General features: G+C 44.8%; 2 protein-coding genes across 7 annotated transcripts; both read right to left on the minus strand.

Annotated features, from left to right (window-relative positions):
* Window positions 1-447: 447 nt before the first annotated feature.
* On the minus strand, window positions 448-9,772 carry NSUN4 (NOP2/Sun RNA methyltransferase 4). Its single transcript, XM_035122623.2, has 6 exons — window positions 9,603-9,772; window positions 6,909-7,309; window positions 5,774-5,928; window positions 4,976-5,130; window positions 3,834-3,958; window positions 448-3,264 (listed from the first exon to the last, which is right to left on the minus strand). Exons 1-6 carry the CDS (start codon window positions 9,732-9,734, stop codon window positions 2,988-2,990), a joined length of 1,245 nt encoding a protein of 414 aa, XP_034978514.2. The 5' UTR covers window positions 9,735-9,772; the 3' UTR covers window positions 448-2,987.
* A 2,491-nt stretch (window positions 9,773-12,263) lies between these two features.
* Window positions 12,264-17,593, minus strand: LOC118088689 (cytochrome b-c1 complex subunit 6, mitochondrial). Of its 6 annotated transcripts, none has more exons than XM_060276929.1 (4): window positions 17,476-17,593; window positions 15,701-15,727; window positions 13,609-13,770; window positions 12,264-12,530 (listed from the first exon to the last, which is right to left on the minus strand). In XM_060276929.1, exons 1-4 carry the CDS (start codon window positions 17,569-17,571, stop codon window positions 12,498-12,500), a joined length of 318 nt encoding a protein of 105 aa, XP_060132912.1. In that variant the 5' UTR covers window positions 17,572-17,593; the 3' UTR covers window positions 12,264-12,497. The 6 variants fall into 6 exon arrangements, with proteins under 6 accessions (XP_060132912.1, XP_060132913.1, XP_060132916.1 ...); XM_060276930.1 differs by having other exon boundaries at window positions 15,701-15,724; window positions 17,476-17,574; XM_060276933.1 differs by lacking the exon at window positions 17,476-17,593 and adding an exon at window positions 17,335-17,469 and having other exon boundaries at window positions 15,701-15,724.
* Window positions 17,594-17,602: the final 9 nt, after the last annotated feature.

Consider the following 17,602-nt stretch of genomic DNA (forward strand, 5'->3'; position numbering starts at 1 on the left):
GCTGCGCGAGGGTCGCCACACGCTAAAGAGGACGGGGCTCCCGCGCCTTTAATCGTTGGGAAGGAGGGATGTCAGCGGGCGTAACTCGCGTGACAAGCCCAAGCACCTGATTTTCTCCCTTCTACGTTAAAGGTGCAACAACTACCGGCCTCCTCTTCTCCCCTTGGTCATGAGGATGAGCGTAGTCTTTCGCTCATCTAACTTTCCCCAGCTAGGTAGACATCCTATGCATCCTAGAGGTAAGCTCTACGATGTACAGTAGTGAACTGAACTTCAGAGGTGTGTATAGCAGTGGTTCCCGATTAGCTAAGTACTGTGGACCCCGTTTTTCAAAAGCCAAGCTATGGACTCACCCCCTACTTTTTTTGGGGGGGGGAAAGAAGTATATTTCTATGGTAGCTTTTGTTATGTGAATGGTGCAATGGACTCCTAGGGTATGTAGACCAACTGGAAACAACTGGGGGGTGTATAATCCACATAATGCAGCCCCTCTACACTTCCAAACATAGCATGAATTCTGCCAAAAAGATATGCACCAAGAATACATGAAAGCTGAAAGCTTGCTAATTAACCACTTTACACTTTTCCCCCTGGCATCTGATTGCGACTTTCTGGTTTTCAGCATGTCTTTGATTCCATCATAACACTTTCAAAGTAATATGTTTGTAAAAGCACAATGTGTACCAGAACTAACATTTTAATATACCATTGTTTTATCTTTGTAATCCAGCCTTTTTAAGAAATGTCCACCAAAAGGTTATATTCCTGGTTTGAGCCACACTTCCATTGTGCAGCAACCAACATCCACGCTCACCTTGATCAGAGGTCAAAATAATAAGTTAAGAATGGAAAAATTATTTCAAGGAAAAATCCTTACATCTCACTGACCCCTAAATAACAAAACAGGCTGATGGCGGGACAGATTAAAAAACAGGAATCTTATCCTGTCTAGCTGCTAAATTTTGAAACAAAACTTGGCTAAGAACCGCGCCCCCCCAACACACACACACACAATGCTTCAATTATGTACAAACCAGTCCAGTCCAATGCTGAGAAATACATGGGCAGGCCTGCCAGCAATGCGCTGAAAGCAAAGAGTAAGGTAACAGTAACTTCCATCATAGAGCTTCAGTATGCTGATGACAATGTAGTGTGCACACACTCGGAGGATGACCTCCAAACCATCCTAATTATCTTTGCAGCTTACGAAAAGCTTGGCCTATCACTCAATTTCCCAAAAATCAAAGTGCTGCACCAACAAGTACAAAATAACCCCTCTGCAGCGCCACAAATCCAACTCAATGGTGTAATGTTGGAAAACGTCCATCACTTCTCCTACCTAGGGAGTTATCTTTCCACAAGGGCCAACATTGATGCCAAAATCCAGCATCGCCTGAGCTCTATGAGTGCAGCTTTCTCCCAATTGAAGTGCAGAGTGTTTGAGGACTGGGACATTCACAGGGAAACCAAAATGCTTGTTTACAAAGCTATTGTACTACCAACCTTACTATATGCTAGTGAAACATGGACCACTTATAAAAGCCATCTCCAACTCCTTGAAAGATTCCATCAACGGTGTCTCCGAAAAATTTACACATCACTTGGGAAGACAGGCGAACTAATATCAGTGTACTGGAAGAAGCAAAGATCACCAGTGTTGAAGCAACGATTCTTCAACATCAACTTTGTTGGACTGGTCATGTGCAGATGCCTGATTATCGTCTTCCAAAGCAACTACTCTATTCCGAACTTAAAAATGGAAAGTGCAATGCTGGTGGTCAACAAGAGAGGTTTAAAGACTCTCTCAAGGCAAATCTTTAAAAATGTAGTATAAACACTGACAACTGGAAAACACTGGCCTGCGAGCACTCCGGTTGGAGAACAGCCTTTACCAAAGGTGTCATGGGCTTTGAAGACACCTTAACTCAGGACGCAAGGGAGAAACATGCTAAGAGGAAGGCATGCTTGGCAAATCCACACTGTGATCAACTCCCGCCTGGAAACCAATATTCCCATTGTGGAAGGATGTGTGGATCCAGAATTGGCCTCCACAGTCATTTACGGACTCATTTTTAAAGCTGTATTTATGGAAGACAATCTTATTCGGCTACGAGTGATCGCCAAAGAAGAAGAAAGCTTCTTCCAGCCTCTCTAGTATGAACAGCACCAACCTGAACTCCTGGGAGGCTGGGGGACTTTCCTCTGAAAATGCATGCAATAAATTTGATGGTGCAATTATATTATGCCATCCACCAGATAAGTTTCAAGCAGCCATGTCCAAGATTCCAATCACATCTTGTATATGACTTCTTTCCTGCAGTAGCCACTGGATCCAAAAGTCTTAAGTGGCGGTTGAACAGCCTATTAAGTCATTATGGATAGGAAGAAAGTATTTGTATCTTCACCCAAACACACAGTCTAGATCAGGTAGTCAGTTCTCAGAAAAGTTTAGCAAACATTTAGAAAATGGACACTCCAACAACAAATTTAATACCCCTCCCCACCCTCTCACTATATATAAGGGTCTGGTGACTTCTGTTTCTGTGTATCTGAAGAAGTGTGCATGCACACAAAAGCTCATACCAATGACAAACTTAGTTGGTCTCTAAGGTACTACCGGAAGGAAAATTTTTTGTTTTATCCCTGAGTGGTTCCACTTGCAGCATATGGGCTTATGTAAAAAAAATATTCCTATGCAGCCAATATACATGGCAGAAATCATGGGTGGTATTCAATGATAGTTGCACACATCAAAGGCTTGTACACATGACGTCCTCCCATCTGTGGAGTGGAGAATTTGTTTGGTAGCAACCACAGACAGTGAGTAATGTAGGTGTTTTTTTTTTAATGGCACACAGGGTTGGGGTCAATTAAGCAAAATGCTGGTTTTTCTTGCAAGCTGCATCATAGTCTTTATGCAAAAAGACAGGTGTCAAAGGGAAGTTGGAAATATCCCAGGCCACTTTTCGTGCCGTGCCATGCCCATTCTAATTCAATCTGTGCAATTTGCAAAAATACATGGGTCCAAAGTTAGCTGTGAGATGGGGAAGGATGAGTTCCCCAAGTCTGCAGTCAGGATAGAATGAAAATGTGTTCTGGAACCGCTTTCGAAAACAGCTCAAGTCTTCAACCTGGATGCTAATGTCATGTTGGATTGCTAGTAGCTCCACAGCTCTCTCAACCACGTACTCATTCTGGAGCTGAGACAAGGAGCACGTTGAGTACACGACTTCTCCCCCTGGCTTGGCAGCAAGTATCCCAGCCCTGGGAAAGGAACAGAAGGAACTTTTTATTTATGTATTTAAAGATTCACATTTTAAGGCACATCAACTTCACAAGACAGCGTACAGAATAATTACGCAACAATGCTTAAAAGAGCACCAGCTGAAAACGACCATCATACTTTGGGAGAGACTTTTACAAGAATATAACTTAGGAGGGAGCAGGAGATTACTGGATAATTACATTGATGTAAGGGTTCCAATTTGGCTAGAACTCCAGGTTTTTAAAGAAACATTTTCCGGGTCACCAAATAAAATCAAAATCACCTCCAGAAGAGTAGGCAAGGAAGCATTACTGAAGTTGGATCCTCCTGATTGTGTTTAATTAACACAGAGCAGACCCACTGAAATTAATGGGCCTAAGACAATAATAGCAATGAATTTCAATGAGTCTACTCCAAGTAAAACTTAGTTAAAAGGAACCCTTTGTCTTTTAAGCCACAAGAGCCTTACACATTTGCAATGCTGTGAATAATTTAATAAAGCCCACAATGTGAAACCCTGGTGCAGCTCAAAAGTTAACATGTGTCACATAAGGTCAGGATCACTTACACAAGCAGCTGCACCTGGAGCATTGGCAACATCTGACGCTCCCCCTTTCTCATTGGATTGAACATATTGTTGTCCTCTTCTACGACTGAGTGACGGTCATTTGTGCATGGTACATCCACGAGCACCTGCATGGGATAGAGGGCAAAAGTTCCAATTAAACTCGGTGGACTTTTACTTGTTTGTGCGCTCCCACACAGCTTGTCCCACATCACACAGCTTCTCATCAGGCTCATTAAGGCACTCCTGGATGATGATATCTTGGAGGCCATCTCCTGCCATTCACAACTGCAACTGTTCTTAAGCCTCTTGCATGTATACTCATACAGCCAGTGTGGTGTAGCGGTTAGAGTGCTGGACTAAAACCAAAGGAAACCCAGGTTCAAATCCACACTCAATCATGGAACTGCCTGGGCAAGTTTAGGCTCTAGTCACCATCTTGCTGTCTACCCTCACAGGGTTGTGAGGAGAAACCATATACACCACCTTGAACTCCTTAGAGCAGGCATTGGCCAAACTTGGCCCTCTGACTGTTTGGGGACTACAACTCCCATCATCCCTAGCTAACAGGACCAGCGGTCAGGGATGATGGGAATTGTAGCCCCCAAACAGCTGGAGGGCCAAGTTTGGCCATGCCTACCTTAGAGGAAAGATGGGAAGTAAAAATAGGTAGATGACATTCAAAGTATCCCGGAACTACACATTCTGATAATTAAATTTATTATTTTCCTACATCAAGGAAAAGGCTTGGGAATTATTATTTTTTAATGGCTGGGTGTTCACAATAGAAATGGACTTCAGCTGGACCCTCTGAACCAAAGTTACATACATTACCAGTAAAGGAGTGATCAGATGTGGCAGAAAGCACAGGTCTTGGCTATAGAAACACCAGATAATATTCAACAAACTCCAAGTCCGTTGATTTCAAGGGGTCTACTCTGAATATGACTAAGTTCAGTATCATCCACAGTCACAATTCCCCACCCCACCCCCGCCTAAAGGTGCAACTATATTCTAAAGGAGCAATCTGTGCTCTGTACAAGAGAGGGGGAAATGCAAGAGATTGTACGTTCAATAGCTGCAGGCACCTGTTGGCGCTCTTCTAATGGGTTACTCCCAGTAACATTATCTACAGCAATGCTTACCCTGTCGTAAGTATTCATCTCCAGGTCACCCCACTTCCTTCCATCCCATGATGTAATCCTCACTATCTCGCTGAGCTCTTTCGGAAGGTAGCTATGGAGAATTTGATGCAGCCGACGAGTGCGGGAAACAGAGAGGTCATTGGCGGCCAGCTGTCCTAATGAAAGAACAGCAACAGCATACACCAAGGGCAGACCGACTCTCAGAGGCTCCAAATCAACAAACCAAAATTTGCACATGACTGAGAAACGGTGAATATGTTGCCAAACTCCTTAAAAGAAGACCCCATCAGTTTTGGCAGTGTGTGAATGTGTGTATGTGTACACCCCCCCCCACCCAAAAAGTATTTTTTTAAATTGTCAGGATGAACAACTTGCCATACTCCCCTACCACATAGACATCTGGGATGCTGGGGGAATGAGAGAGTTGCCCCATGTTGACATATAATAGGAAATTATCTTTTATATGTTTATTGCAGACATACTGCTGGGTGGGCATGTGTTTGTGTGTGCCTTGAATATGTGTGTGTCCTCTGTGTGCATGCACAAGAGTGTGGGTCACACCCACTCTTGGCATGTGGGGCCTGGAGAGATGTCCTGCTACCTTCCCTGAGACGGCCTTCTGGAGAGTGACCTGTGTAATCAAAATCGCACTGCACCACAAGCAGAAGCAAACATGATGCATCACACCAGACTATCTGATCCTTTCAACTCTTTCCGGATAGATATAGTAAAAACAGTTTTCACTAACTGGTCCTGTCTACACCACCTGAGCACCACTGGCAGAAGAATTCTACTTACGACAACATCCAGTCTGTAGAAGGGCCAGCATCTTTCCACCTGGTGCTGCGCAAAGGTCAAGGACCAGGTTGCCAGGCTGCACATTGAGAGCCAAGACAGGCAAGACGGATGCAGCATCCAGAAGATAATAGCCCAGAACTCCTAACATGTCTGGTCTATGAAAAAAGGGAACAGATGAAGTTTAGTGTGGCAGGCACAGAAGATTTGAGCCCAAATTAACTCCTACTTAAAATGCACTGGCAGTATGGAAGGGATGCTGAATAAGGGACTCCTTATTCTGATGGGCAGCAGTAGTTGAATACTGCCCATTACTTGCAAACTTCTAAGATACCTGATTGCTGCCAATGACAACAACTGAAAGAGAGGCAAAAGATCCACTTGGCAGCAATCGGGTATTTTAGAAGTTTGCATGTAATTGGCAGTATTCAACTACTGCTGCCCATCAGAATAAGGAGTTCCACTTGTGTAACAGGACTCCCCATCCCCACCCCTCTGTATGTGTCCAGTCCTGACGCTTCCCCAATTCTACTCTGGAGGCTTGTGAGAACCCCAGAACAGATTTAGGGGGTGTGGGGAGGAGAACATTTCAATGTACAGGAAGAAATCCATGTGCTAAGTTGGATTCTGCCCAATGCAATTATTTTCATCTTACAAATGCTGAAGAGCAGGGCCGGCCCTAAGGCAAGGCTGGGTGGCGCAATGCGCCAGGGCGCCGCGCCCACCGCGTTGCGCCCGCCAGACAGCCCGGCTGCCCTCCCGCTCGCCCTGCTCCTTGCCTCCCGCCTGCCCGTCGCGGGTTCGAGTCCCGGCCTCAGCCGGCGGGTCGGGGGCATGAGGAGAACAAGAGGCCGGGTGCTGCGCAGCACCGCCCCCCCCCCAGCAGAGTCTGTGCAGGAGGCGCCGGCGCCCCAGAGGACAACCAGGCAGCCTGGCCCACCTGCTATGGTGCCCCTGAGCCTGGCCCACCCTCAGCGCCCGGCCTGGCCCGCCCATGCTATGTCCCTCCTCTGCGTCCGCGATGAGTTGGGGCGACGGCGGCGGAGGGACCTTTGCGCCACGGCGCTCGATGTGGTTAAGATAGGCCTGCTGAAGAGCACCCCAACACCCACCTCCTCACCAAAAATCAGCTACGAACCTGGCTGGATGAAAAAGGCTGATATCTCCTTTGGGGAATGTGTAACATTTTATGTTGGGGCTGATGGATATAAAAGAATGAGGAGGTTGTGCTTGGGGCTCAGAGGGTTCAGTCTGAGTTTCTGAGGATGAGTCAGGCTCACTGGCACCTTGTTCAGCTGCAGAATCCAGGTCCTGATCTACTTTTCCAGATTCCCAGATGAAATCTGCTGCATTCATTTCTTCCAATTGCTGGGTGACCTTCTGTGCATCACAGTAATTGTTGATTAGAGCTCCGTATTTCTGCTCCGAGAGAAGACTGATGCGGATCGAGGGCCAGAGGCTGCCAAACTGCACACCATAGGTCATGTCGAAGACCCGCAGAGCCCGTCTGGTGGAAGGCACGCGAGGAATGGTGGATGCCTTTACACGGATGAAAATATGAAACAGGTAAAATATTAGGGCTGATGCTGTTTGGGCATTATATGCACCACACACCTCTTTACCATGATGTGGCCCTACAGTGTTGGATGTATGAGTGCATAGTGAAATCAAAGACCCGGGCCAATGTCGCTGGCATTTCCTACCCATCCTGATATCAGGAACAGACCCATACAAAATCCTCCACCCACATCCCCATGAGTTAGCACCAGCAGGGAAGAGCTCCCTTCTTATGGGCACACACACTCTATGTGAGAAGGGGTCCAAGGAGGGCCTTGGGTTCTCCCATCAGGAGGTCCATATTCTGTACTTGAAAGTAACTCATCCAAACTAAGCTATTTGTTCAGGTGAAATGCCATATTTTGCAACAGCCTCGAAGCTGTCTGTCACAACTGTGTGTGAGGAACAGAAGAAGGAAAACAACAACTCAAGGAACAATGCAGGCTGGGGGCCAATGGCAGCTGGAGTGCAACATTGGTTTTCTAGAGCAGGTGTTCCCAAACTTGGGTTTTGGACTACAATTCCCATCATCCCAGACCACTGGCCCTGCTAGCTAGGGATGATGGGAGTTGTAGTCCAAAACCAGCTGGAGAGCCACGTTTGGGAAACCTTGATCTAGAGAATGGGTTCCTACCAAGAAGCCTTCTCTAAAAGGGCCAGGAAAACACGCCGGCCCTTCTGCGCTAACTTGCTAACTTAATTTCAATCTGGACACATGGACAACAGACCCTGGAAACCTTCCACCAGACATTCAATGACTTTCACCCCACCATCAACCTAACAATGAACCAATCTATGCAAGAAATACATTTTTTGGACACTACTATAAAAATACAGGATGGACATATAGACACCACCTTATACAGAAAACCAACTGACCGACAAACATATCTACATGCTTCTAGCTACCATCCCAAACATACCAAACAATCCATCGTATACAGCCAGGCCTTACGTTACAACCGCATCTGTTCCAACTCTACAGACAGAGAATCTCACCTAAGAGATCTACAGCAAACCTTTTTAGAACTAAAATATCCACCTGATGAAGTTAAACAACAGATCAACAGAGCCAGACAGATACCTAGAGAGAACCTGCTACAAGACAGACCCAAAAAAGAAAATAACAGAACACCACTAGTCATCACATACAGCTCCCAAGCTAAAACAGTACAACGCATCATCAGAGATCTACAGCCTCTCCTGGACAATGACAGCTCCCTTTCTCAAGCTCTGGGAGGAAGACCTTTCATTGCCTACAGACAGCCACCCAATCTTAAACAACTCCTCACCCACAATAATACAACCACCAGACTTAACATGGACACTGGCACCAGAGCCTGCAATAAACCCAGATGCCAACTTTGCTGCCACATACACCCAGACAACACCATTACTGGCCCCAACAACATCCAACATACCATCTCAGGACTATTTAATTGCTCATCCTCTAACATTGTGTATGCCATCAAATGCCAACAGTGCCCTTCAGCTCTCTATATTGGACAAACAGGCCAAACCCTACGCCAAAGGATAAATGGACATAAATCTGACATCAGGAACCAGAAGACAGAAAAACCAGTAGGAGAACACTTCAATCTCCCAGGACATTCTATACAAGATCTCAAAGTAGCTGTCTTACTACAAAAGAATTTCAGAAATAGACTGGAAAGAGAAGTTGCTGAATTGCAACTTATCACCAAGCTCAAAACCATGGAGGGACCTGGTTTGAACAGAGATATCGGATTCTTATCTCATTATACATGATAAGCGATCTTCACCCATCTCAACCCTTGCTTTTTCATGCAAAACCATTTGCAGTCGTTTGCGGTCATCAACAGCTATCAGTCAGTCAATCACCCATTTCCACCACCCTTCTGAATGATCCCCCCTCCCCATCCCCACCCCTCCACACCCCTTCTCTACATAAGTGCCTGGAAACTTCCATTTCACTGTATCTGAAGAAGTGTGCATGCACACGAAAGCTCATACCAAAATAAAAACTTAGTTGGTCTTTAAGGTGCTACTGAAGGAATTTTTTTTATTTAATTTCACGTAACGGAGGCCACGGCAAGCGAGGCGGAAGAGAGAGGCCGAGACAAAGTGCCGAGGACTGGACGGAAATAGGGGTGGGTAATAAAAACACGGGGGCCGGGCGAGGCAACGCAACGGGAACCCGCTGAAGGGCACGGGGCGGGGTGTCCTTTGGGGCTTCATTGGGCTGGGCATGGGAAGGCGCCGCAGGAGCTGTGGATCGGGATCCCCCGCGCCTCACCCATTTCTTCTTATGCATGTGCCGGTGCCGGCGGGGAACGAAGGCGAAGAACGGGACCGTCGGCAAAGCCGCCTCTTTCCGCAGCAGCTGCAGCAGCAGCCCCTTCCCGCTTGCAGTGCATGCAGCCGCCATCGCTAGGCTCCGACGCCAATGAGGACAGCCCGCCGGGCGACGCAGAAGCTCCTCCTCCTCTTCCGGTGGACGCGGTCACGCCGGGTTGCCGGAGCCTCGTGTATTTTGCGCCAGACGCGTGCCGCCGGAGGTTTCATTCCAAGCAGGTCGTTTCGGGCGGGCACAGGTTACCACGTCTTACTACCTCTAGCACAGGCATGGGGAACCTGTGGTCCTTCAGACCTGGGTGGGGCTCCCAGCACACACGGTCAGTGGTCTAGGTCTGCAGCAGGGGTAGCCTCGTCCACTGCAGCTCCCATCAGCCCAGGCACCGTGGCCAAGGGCAGAGGATGATGGGAGTTGTGGTCCAAAACATCTGGCGGGCACCAGCTGGGTGCCCTTGATCCAGACGTAGGTTTTCCATTTCTGCCATAGCACATGAGTTTGCATCTGCTCTTTAATATGTGAAAACCAAATGAGCTCCTTGCTTTGTTTTTCTTCCCAATTTCAGCAATTGTGTACTAAAGAACAAAGCACACTCCTTCAGCTTGCTAGCACTGTGGGGCCACTACACCATGAAGTTGTGTGTGATGTGTATAGTGCCCGTAATAGAGCATTCGCAAACATGGAATGTTGGCTCATCAGCTAAATTGATATTTTCAGTGCTGAATTGATATGTAAGGTAACCCAACTTCGTTTATGACCTTTAACAAATCTTCCTTAGTTTAAAGCAAACTCCTACCAACTGTGTGGTTTTTAAAGTCCCTACATGCCACCCTGGTGAGGTATGGCCAGGGCTGATGGATGTAGTCCATCTGGATGGGACCCAGTGTTGAGGAAGACTGTCCTAAAGTACAGTGGTACCTCTGGTTACAAACTTAATTCGTTCTGGAGGTCCGTTCTTAAGATGAAACCGTTCTTATCCTGAGGTGTGCTTTTGCTGGAGGCACATGATTTCTGTTCACATCCCGGGGCAAATTTCGCAGCCAGGAGCAGCTACTTCTAGGTTAGCGGAGCTCGTAACCTGAAGCGTTTGTAACAGAGGTACCATTGTATATCTACCATTCAAAGGTAATTCACTGGTCTCTCACATGAAACAATCACAACTTCAGGAATCTGTGTTCTCAAAGTGGAAATCTACCCTAGAGGTTTTCCATAGGATATTGTTCCCTCCAATTAGGACACCTATCCTTTTTAGCAGTTGTCTGACATTCAAAAGATTAGTGGCTGAAGTTTCTCCCAGTTTGTGTCAAGATGTCTGCAGGTCAGGCAGACATTGGGTTGTTAAACTGGCTTCTGATCAGCTTCCCTCACACACTCCTGCCATTCTAGAGATCCCTGTGGCATTGCCAAGGTCTCTTCAGAGGTGATCTCACTTCAGATACGGCTGAAACCTGACCAGATCATAAGAAAAGGCCTGACACTGATGAGACTGTAGCTCTGATGTTAAGAATGGAAAATGGGAGCCCATGGTACAAAATGACGAAATAAGCCTTAGTAGCTTGCCTGAACATGTTGCAAACTTGGTACCGCAGTCATCAGAAGTGTTTGAAATAAAAGCAGCTAGTGTAGGAACTCAGCTGATTTGATTCTGCATACATCTTCCACAGTGGGGAGTTCTTTCCTTCCTAGGATTCCTTCAACATAGATTTGATGTTGGTAGGGGAATGTCTCCAGCTGTACAGGCGAACACTCTGCTACGCAGCTGCAAATACAGCTCAAATATAGATGCCACATAGGCACCATGTGTAGCATGGGAAATATTACATACAAGCTTCCAGGGTACATGTGTGACAATGTAGACAGAATGCCATTTAAAAATATATCTCACTAATAAAGGTTCTGCAGATATTATTATTATGTAAACATATCTACATAAACTCTTCTAATTCCATAATCTCTTCTAAATTTTGGATTCTACCTCCCACCCTTACTATAAAGGAATAGGAAGATGCATATTATTCAGAGAAAGTAATGGACATTGTGGAAAGAGGAGGTAGCCAGCAGCACACACAAGTCTATATTGTTTAGGACCCTAAAACCACATACTGTCCCCACACACAACCTGCCTAACCACTTGCATCCTTTCCAATATTTCTTTCACCTATACTGTACATATATGTCTTCTGACCTCCTCTTTGGTTTCTCCCTCACAGTAACTATTAAGGATATTACAGTGGTAACTCTTACTTACGAACTGAATGCGTTCCGAAGGCACATTTGTAAGTAAAAAAAAATTGTAAGTCGAATCCCATAGGAATGCATTGGGAGAAAAAATTTGTAAGTCGAAGCAACCTTATCTAAAAATTTGTAAGTAGAAAAAATCCTATCTAAACCGCATCCAAGATGGCGGACGGAGCTCCATTCGTAAGTAGAAACATCCGTAAGTAGAGGTACCACTGTAGTTGCTGTTTTGTGAAGATCTGTATGCAATTAAAAGTTTTCATGAAAAAATGGATCCTTTGCATTACTAAATTGCCTAATTTTTAATGTTTAACTTCAGAGCATGCTAAGATGTCTTGGCTGTCATAACAAGCAAACATTTTCACATTTGACAGGAAATATCTTTAATATCAGAAGTCTACAGAAACACTGTTAAGCAGCCGCAAATCTTCTACATAACAGATGTATCCTGATGGCAACTCTTATATTCTCCCAGAATTACCATTGAGTTAGTTGCATTCACTTTCGTATCCCATGTGCAGAGCTGCATGTTTACTCAAACTGAACAGACTCAGGTTTTCATCAGCTATGCATGAGGAGGACACAGGATTATATTAACATTTATTTCAATTTGCTGAAGAGTTTATGAGCCACCTGGAAAACCAAAAGATGAACAAATTAAATAACAGGAGCTTCTTTAGCAACACATTCATTAGTCCTAATAGCCTTCTTTAGGCATTATACCCAAGATAAATATGTGATGGGGAAAGCTGGGATAAGTGTACTAGCTCTGTCCCTTAACTTTTCCAATCTCCCACCAATTTGGGCAGGGTGAACTTTTGAAACAGGGAGCCTCCTGTACTTGTTGAGATTCCACACACATTTCAGAACTATGGAAAACCAGTGTTCTAAAATGCACACGGTGCAGAAGGCTCCATACTTCAGGAATTCATCTTTCAACTCCTGCAGGCAATCAAATGGTATGGAGGGCAAAGCTAGCACACGTTTTATTCAGTATAACACCTGTGGAGGCATACTGTTTTGCTTCCTCTGGGAGCCAACTGCATTGTTGCACAATATATTCTTGCCTACTTACAATCTAGAAAGCTGGTTACAGAAAAATGTACTTTAGAAGCAACAAGCCAATCTTTCACAAATATCTGTGTCGTTATTACACAACACTCCTTTGTAACGTTTTATTTTGAAATCTTTAAGATACTATTTTAGGATATTGTTATAACAATCTTGTAAGTTTATAAGTTTTCTTTTTTTCTAGTTTTTCTTCTTTTGTCTTATAATTCTTTATATCTTTAATAAAGAATATTAAAAAGATAGTATCTTAGTTTCCTCTTAGTAATGTTGCTTTGAATGTATACTTTATATTTGACCTTCTTCGGTAATGTTTTATTCTGGACTGTTTTATTAGATGTTTTAATGCGGTGTAAACCGCTTTTGAGATTTTTCCTTTAAAAGATAAAGCTGTGTAGAAATGAAATCATTAATAATAACACTTCTAAAAAACTAATAAAGGACAAATTTGAGAATATGCGTTGTCTTATGAAGGTGACAGTGTAATTCCACACCCACAAGATAAATGTCAAAATAGTACAGTACTTCAGTTATTCAGTCTATATTGACGTTCAGTAAAGTGTCTGTGGCTCAACACTGGAGAAATAAGGTATTTGGCCACAAACTATTGTTCACTTTAGAAGTTACTCTGAGACAAACTTACACAATGGTCTCTAGCATGCAAGAAGTCAAAGAGTTCCTCTGTACACTTCTCCTCTGTATGGGACTTGGATGCCACTCGAGCATTACACTCCTCTAAACGTTCCCGAGCTTTCACACATTTCTCAATCTGTTCACAATGCTCCCTGACAGTAGTTAAAGGATCCTGGACAGAAAGGAAGGCATATAGGCACAGTTAATGCAAATGAGTGATTGCTAAGAGAGAGGTTCAACTTTACCACAAGCTAGAATATAAAAGCTTCTATAGCTAGTCCTGGATAGATTATAATGACAAGCATACAAATGATGAGATCTAAAATGCCAGGCATTAATAGTCCTTTTGTGAAAATATTCTACCTCTACACTTCCAACTTTAGTGTTACAGTCAGGTAAATTAGAATCATTTTTCTAAGATAGAACCATGAGTCACAACAGGATTATAAATAAGGAGCATGTGAACCAAGCCTAACTTAAATGAGGTGTATATGGATTCCAATCCAGATGGCTTTCATTCTTGCTCTAGACCAGGCATCCCCAAACTGCAGCCCTCCAGATGTTTTGGCCTACAATTCCCATGATCCCTAGCTAACAGGACCAGTGGTCGGGGAAGATGGGAATTGTAGTCCAAAACATCTGGAGGGCCAAAGTCTGGGGATGCCTGCTCTAGACTGTGGGGAAAATGTTACTGTTAAGTTACATACAAAACAAAGTTTTGGGTGTTTGAAAAATATCCTCCTAAACTGCAGTATTTGAAAGGACGGAAAGCCTATGAGGCAGTACTACACATCTTCTCAATAAAAAGGTAAAGGGACCCCTGACCATTAGGTCCAGTCGTGACCAACTCTGGGGTTGCGCGCTCATCTCGCATTATTGGCCAAGGGAGCCGGCGTATAGCTTCCAGGTCATGTGGCCAGCATGACAAAGCCGCTTCTGGCAAACCAGAGCAGCACATGGAAACGCCGTTTACCTTCCCGCTGTAGCGGTACCTATTTATCTACTTGCATTTTGACGTGCTTTCGAACTGCTAGGTTGGCAGGAGCTGGGACCAAGTGACGGGAGCTCACCCTGTCACAGGGATTCGAACCGCCGACCTTCTGATCAGCAAGCCCTAGGCTCAGTGGTTTAACCACAGTGCCACCTGGGTCCCATCTTCTCAATACTGTATATCTTCTCAATACTGTATATAAATACTGTATATAAAAGCTTCAAAATGGATATGGAGAAGAAATGGCACTCGTATCACAGTTGATAAAGGCAATTTGTGTATTGATTTGCCGTCATTTTGTATGTGACTTATCAGTGCCTAGGCAAGAGTTATATACTGTTGGGAAAGCAAGCAAGCTATACCCAAGTTTGGCAGAATCAATATGCCAGTATACTATGCCAGTAAGTATACATACGTATGCAGAAGCTGTTGTGGGACTCCAGAGATATTCAAAACTATTTAAGTTGTCACTATAAGTATCACTTATTTAACATTATGATCCTGAAGACAGACAGGATGTGAATGGCACTTTCTGTATGGCAAAATGTGATGCAAATAACCTTTTTACAGCAAAGTAAGCTATGTATTAAAACTTAACTAATGCACTTTCAGTTCTGAACCAAAGTACAGGCATACCTTGGAGATATTGCAGGTTCAGTTCCAGACCACCACAATAAAGCAAATATCGCAATAAAGTGAGTCACACAAAACCATTTGTTTCCCAAGTGCATATAAAAGTTATGCTTCCACTATACTGTAGCCTATTAAGTCATGCCCCCCTGGCTGCAGGAGTGGGAAAACCTCAGTTCCAGCCCTAGCTAGCTCCACTCCTGTGGCCTGAAGAAGGTCATCAGGGGGCTTCCTTCCCCTGGAAGTGGTCAGGCTGCCTGCAGCTGCACCCAGGTCCTCATAAGGAACAGTATCTGTGAGACGCAATAAAGCAAATCTCAAAAAAACAAAGGTATGCCTCTACTTCCATACCCCCAGCCTTATGTACCTTTCTCTGGTTTTCTAAATACAAATAGGACATTTTATGGAGTAGGATTTAAGAAATGTGCTGCTCTCAAAGGATTAATCTTTCCCCATTGTCATTATAATAAAGTTTACCTACCACAAGGTCTTCTTCTTCCTCCTCCTCCTGGACAGAGATACAAGAAAATAAGAATGGACTCATAAGTGTTATGATATCTCCATAAGTATACTTAACCATATCAAAACCAATTCCACTTATTTGCATTTCCGCTATGTAGTACTGTACAACTTCTCTTTCATAACACATATGTCTGCTATAACAAAAATGTCTGTTATTCCTAGATATTTATTTAAAAGGGTCCCTTCAAACTGATATTCAAAACCAATGTATATGTACATTTTAACAAGCTGGACTTTAAACCTTTCACTAGGCATCTTTCTAACCTGTTAGGGACTTGGTGGAGGTATACCGGTAGTGACCACAGTATTGCTGTGGAAATAGGCCCCCAATGCTGGAGGGAAATTATGGCTTAACTAGAACCAAATCAAAACTCATGGGAAATTCTCCAGCTCTTCAGGCACTGGAGATACCCTGACAAGGGTGGGCGTCAAGGAGCAGAATGGAAATAAGGCTAAGCCACAGAGGGTCCTGCTGAAAGCCTCTTAGATATGGGTATTAGATATGGGTAGAACTGAGAAATGGTTGTGGTAAAGACTGATGGGAGAGTCAAAGGCAGCAGTATACTGAACATTCTGTGAAGCAACATACCGGTAATATGGGACAGGATAAATAAAGGATAGTCAGACACAACAAGCATACAAATACAGTTATAGTGGAATTCAAGATATAAACTGTAGCAATGCTGAAAAGAACAGCTATGTAATTTTATACTTAACATTTGTAACCAGAATATTACATCAGGCACTGGGCAGAACACATATATTAAACAGCAAACCTCTGGCAGAGACCACTTATTAAAAAGAAGGGGTAGAAGCCTGTGATCTCTTACTTAAAGAGCAGAACACATGTGTGTGCACATATACACACGGAAGTCAGGACCTTAATGAAAACCTTTTGTTCAGTTTAAATTTCCACTGCACTCCATTCTGGGCTTCCTTTGGCAACGGAGAACAGATATTTGGCACTATCTGTTATGATGGTGACAAATAAATATAAATAAATGGGAACAAGCAAGGGGGGGGGAATGACTCGGAGAAGGGAAAGATCAAAGGGGGGAAGGAATAATAAAAAGAGGGCCTCTGGCACGGGAGAGAAAGATTAACCTGCGACTATGAGGAAGAAAGCAGGAGAGTGTCGACAGGAGGCACAACGCAGAGAAGATTGAATTCTGCCTCCAGTCATGGGTCAGCTCTGGAAAACTCAGAAGCCGGTGGCGAGGGAGGCATCTCGCCCACGGCTGTTTCTACCCCACCCGCTACGGCACTCGGACCGTGTAAGGAAGAAGGCCCATTGACAATGACAGGGCAGGCCCATAAGCGTCTACTCGGAAGCAAGTCCCATTGCGTTCAGTGGCGCTTGCTCCCGGGTAAGTGCGTTCAGGGCTGCAGCCTAAGCTATGAGCAGGTCTACAACGGTCGCTCTGTGAGGAAGGAGAGCAGGCCAAGAACAGAGAAACGAAAAAGAAAAGAAACCAGGAGGGAAGAGAGGGAGGCCCAGCGGTGGGGAGGATGGAAGTAAGGGGAGAGAAAGCACAAAATCCCGGAGTTCAGAGCAAAGCTGCTTCGCCTCACCGGCTCCCGGGCTGAGCTCACCTCGGGGTCCCCACTCCGGCCCTCCAGCGCCTTCTCATCCTGCCACCCCATTGCCGCAAATCTCCCTCAAGCCTTGCTCCGCTTCCCCAGAAGGACGCCGAAGGGTCACCCGCAACCTCGGCGGAAATCCCGCCCACTTACAGCGCGCTTTGCGACGGCGACGACCTTCTTCATATGGCTCCCTTTCTCGACGTACACGGGGGTGGTAGTAGTGGTGGCGTCGTTCTCGTCACACATTGCTTTTCGTGACTCTACCAATATGGCCGCC

This window comes from Zootoca vivipara, chromosome 7 (genome assembly GCF_963506605.1).
Source record: "Zootoca vivipara chromosome 7, rZooViv1.1, whole genome shotgun sequence".
In the NCBI taxonomy this organism is placed as follows: Eukaryota; Metazoa; Chordata; class Lepidosauria; order Squamata; family Lacertidae; genus Zootoca; species Zootoca vivipara.

Coding starts and splice junctions, on each gene's coding strand:
- NSUN4 (XM_035122623.2), bottom strand. CDS start 9,734: ATGGCGGCTGCATGCACTGCAAGCGGGAAGGGGCTGCTGCTGCAGCTG. Junction 7,310..9,602: donor ACATGCATAAGAAGAAATGG/GTGAGGCGCGGG, acceptor ATCCGTGTAAAG/GCATCCACCATTCCTCGCGT. Junction 3,959..4,975: donor AGATGAATACTTACGACAGG/GTAAGCATTGCT, acceptor TATCCCATGCAG/GTGCTCGTGGATGTACCATG.
- LOC118088689 (XM_060276929.1), bottom strand. CDS start 17,571: ATGTGTGACGAGAACGACGCCACCACTACTACCACCCCCGTGTACGTC. Junction 15,728..17,475: donor TCGCCGTCGCAAAGCGCGCT/GTAAGTGGGCGG, acceptor ATCTCTGTCCAG/GAGGAGGAGGAAGAAGAAGA. Junction 12,531..13,608: donor TGCATGCTAGAGACCATTGT/GTAAGTTTGTCT, acceptor TTGGTTTTCCAG/GTGGCTCATAAACTCTTCAG.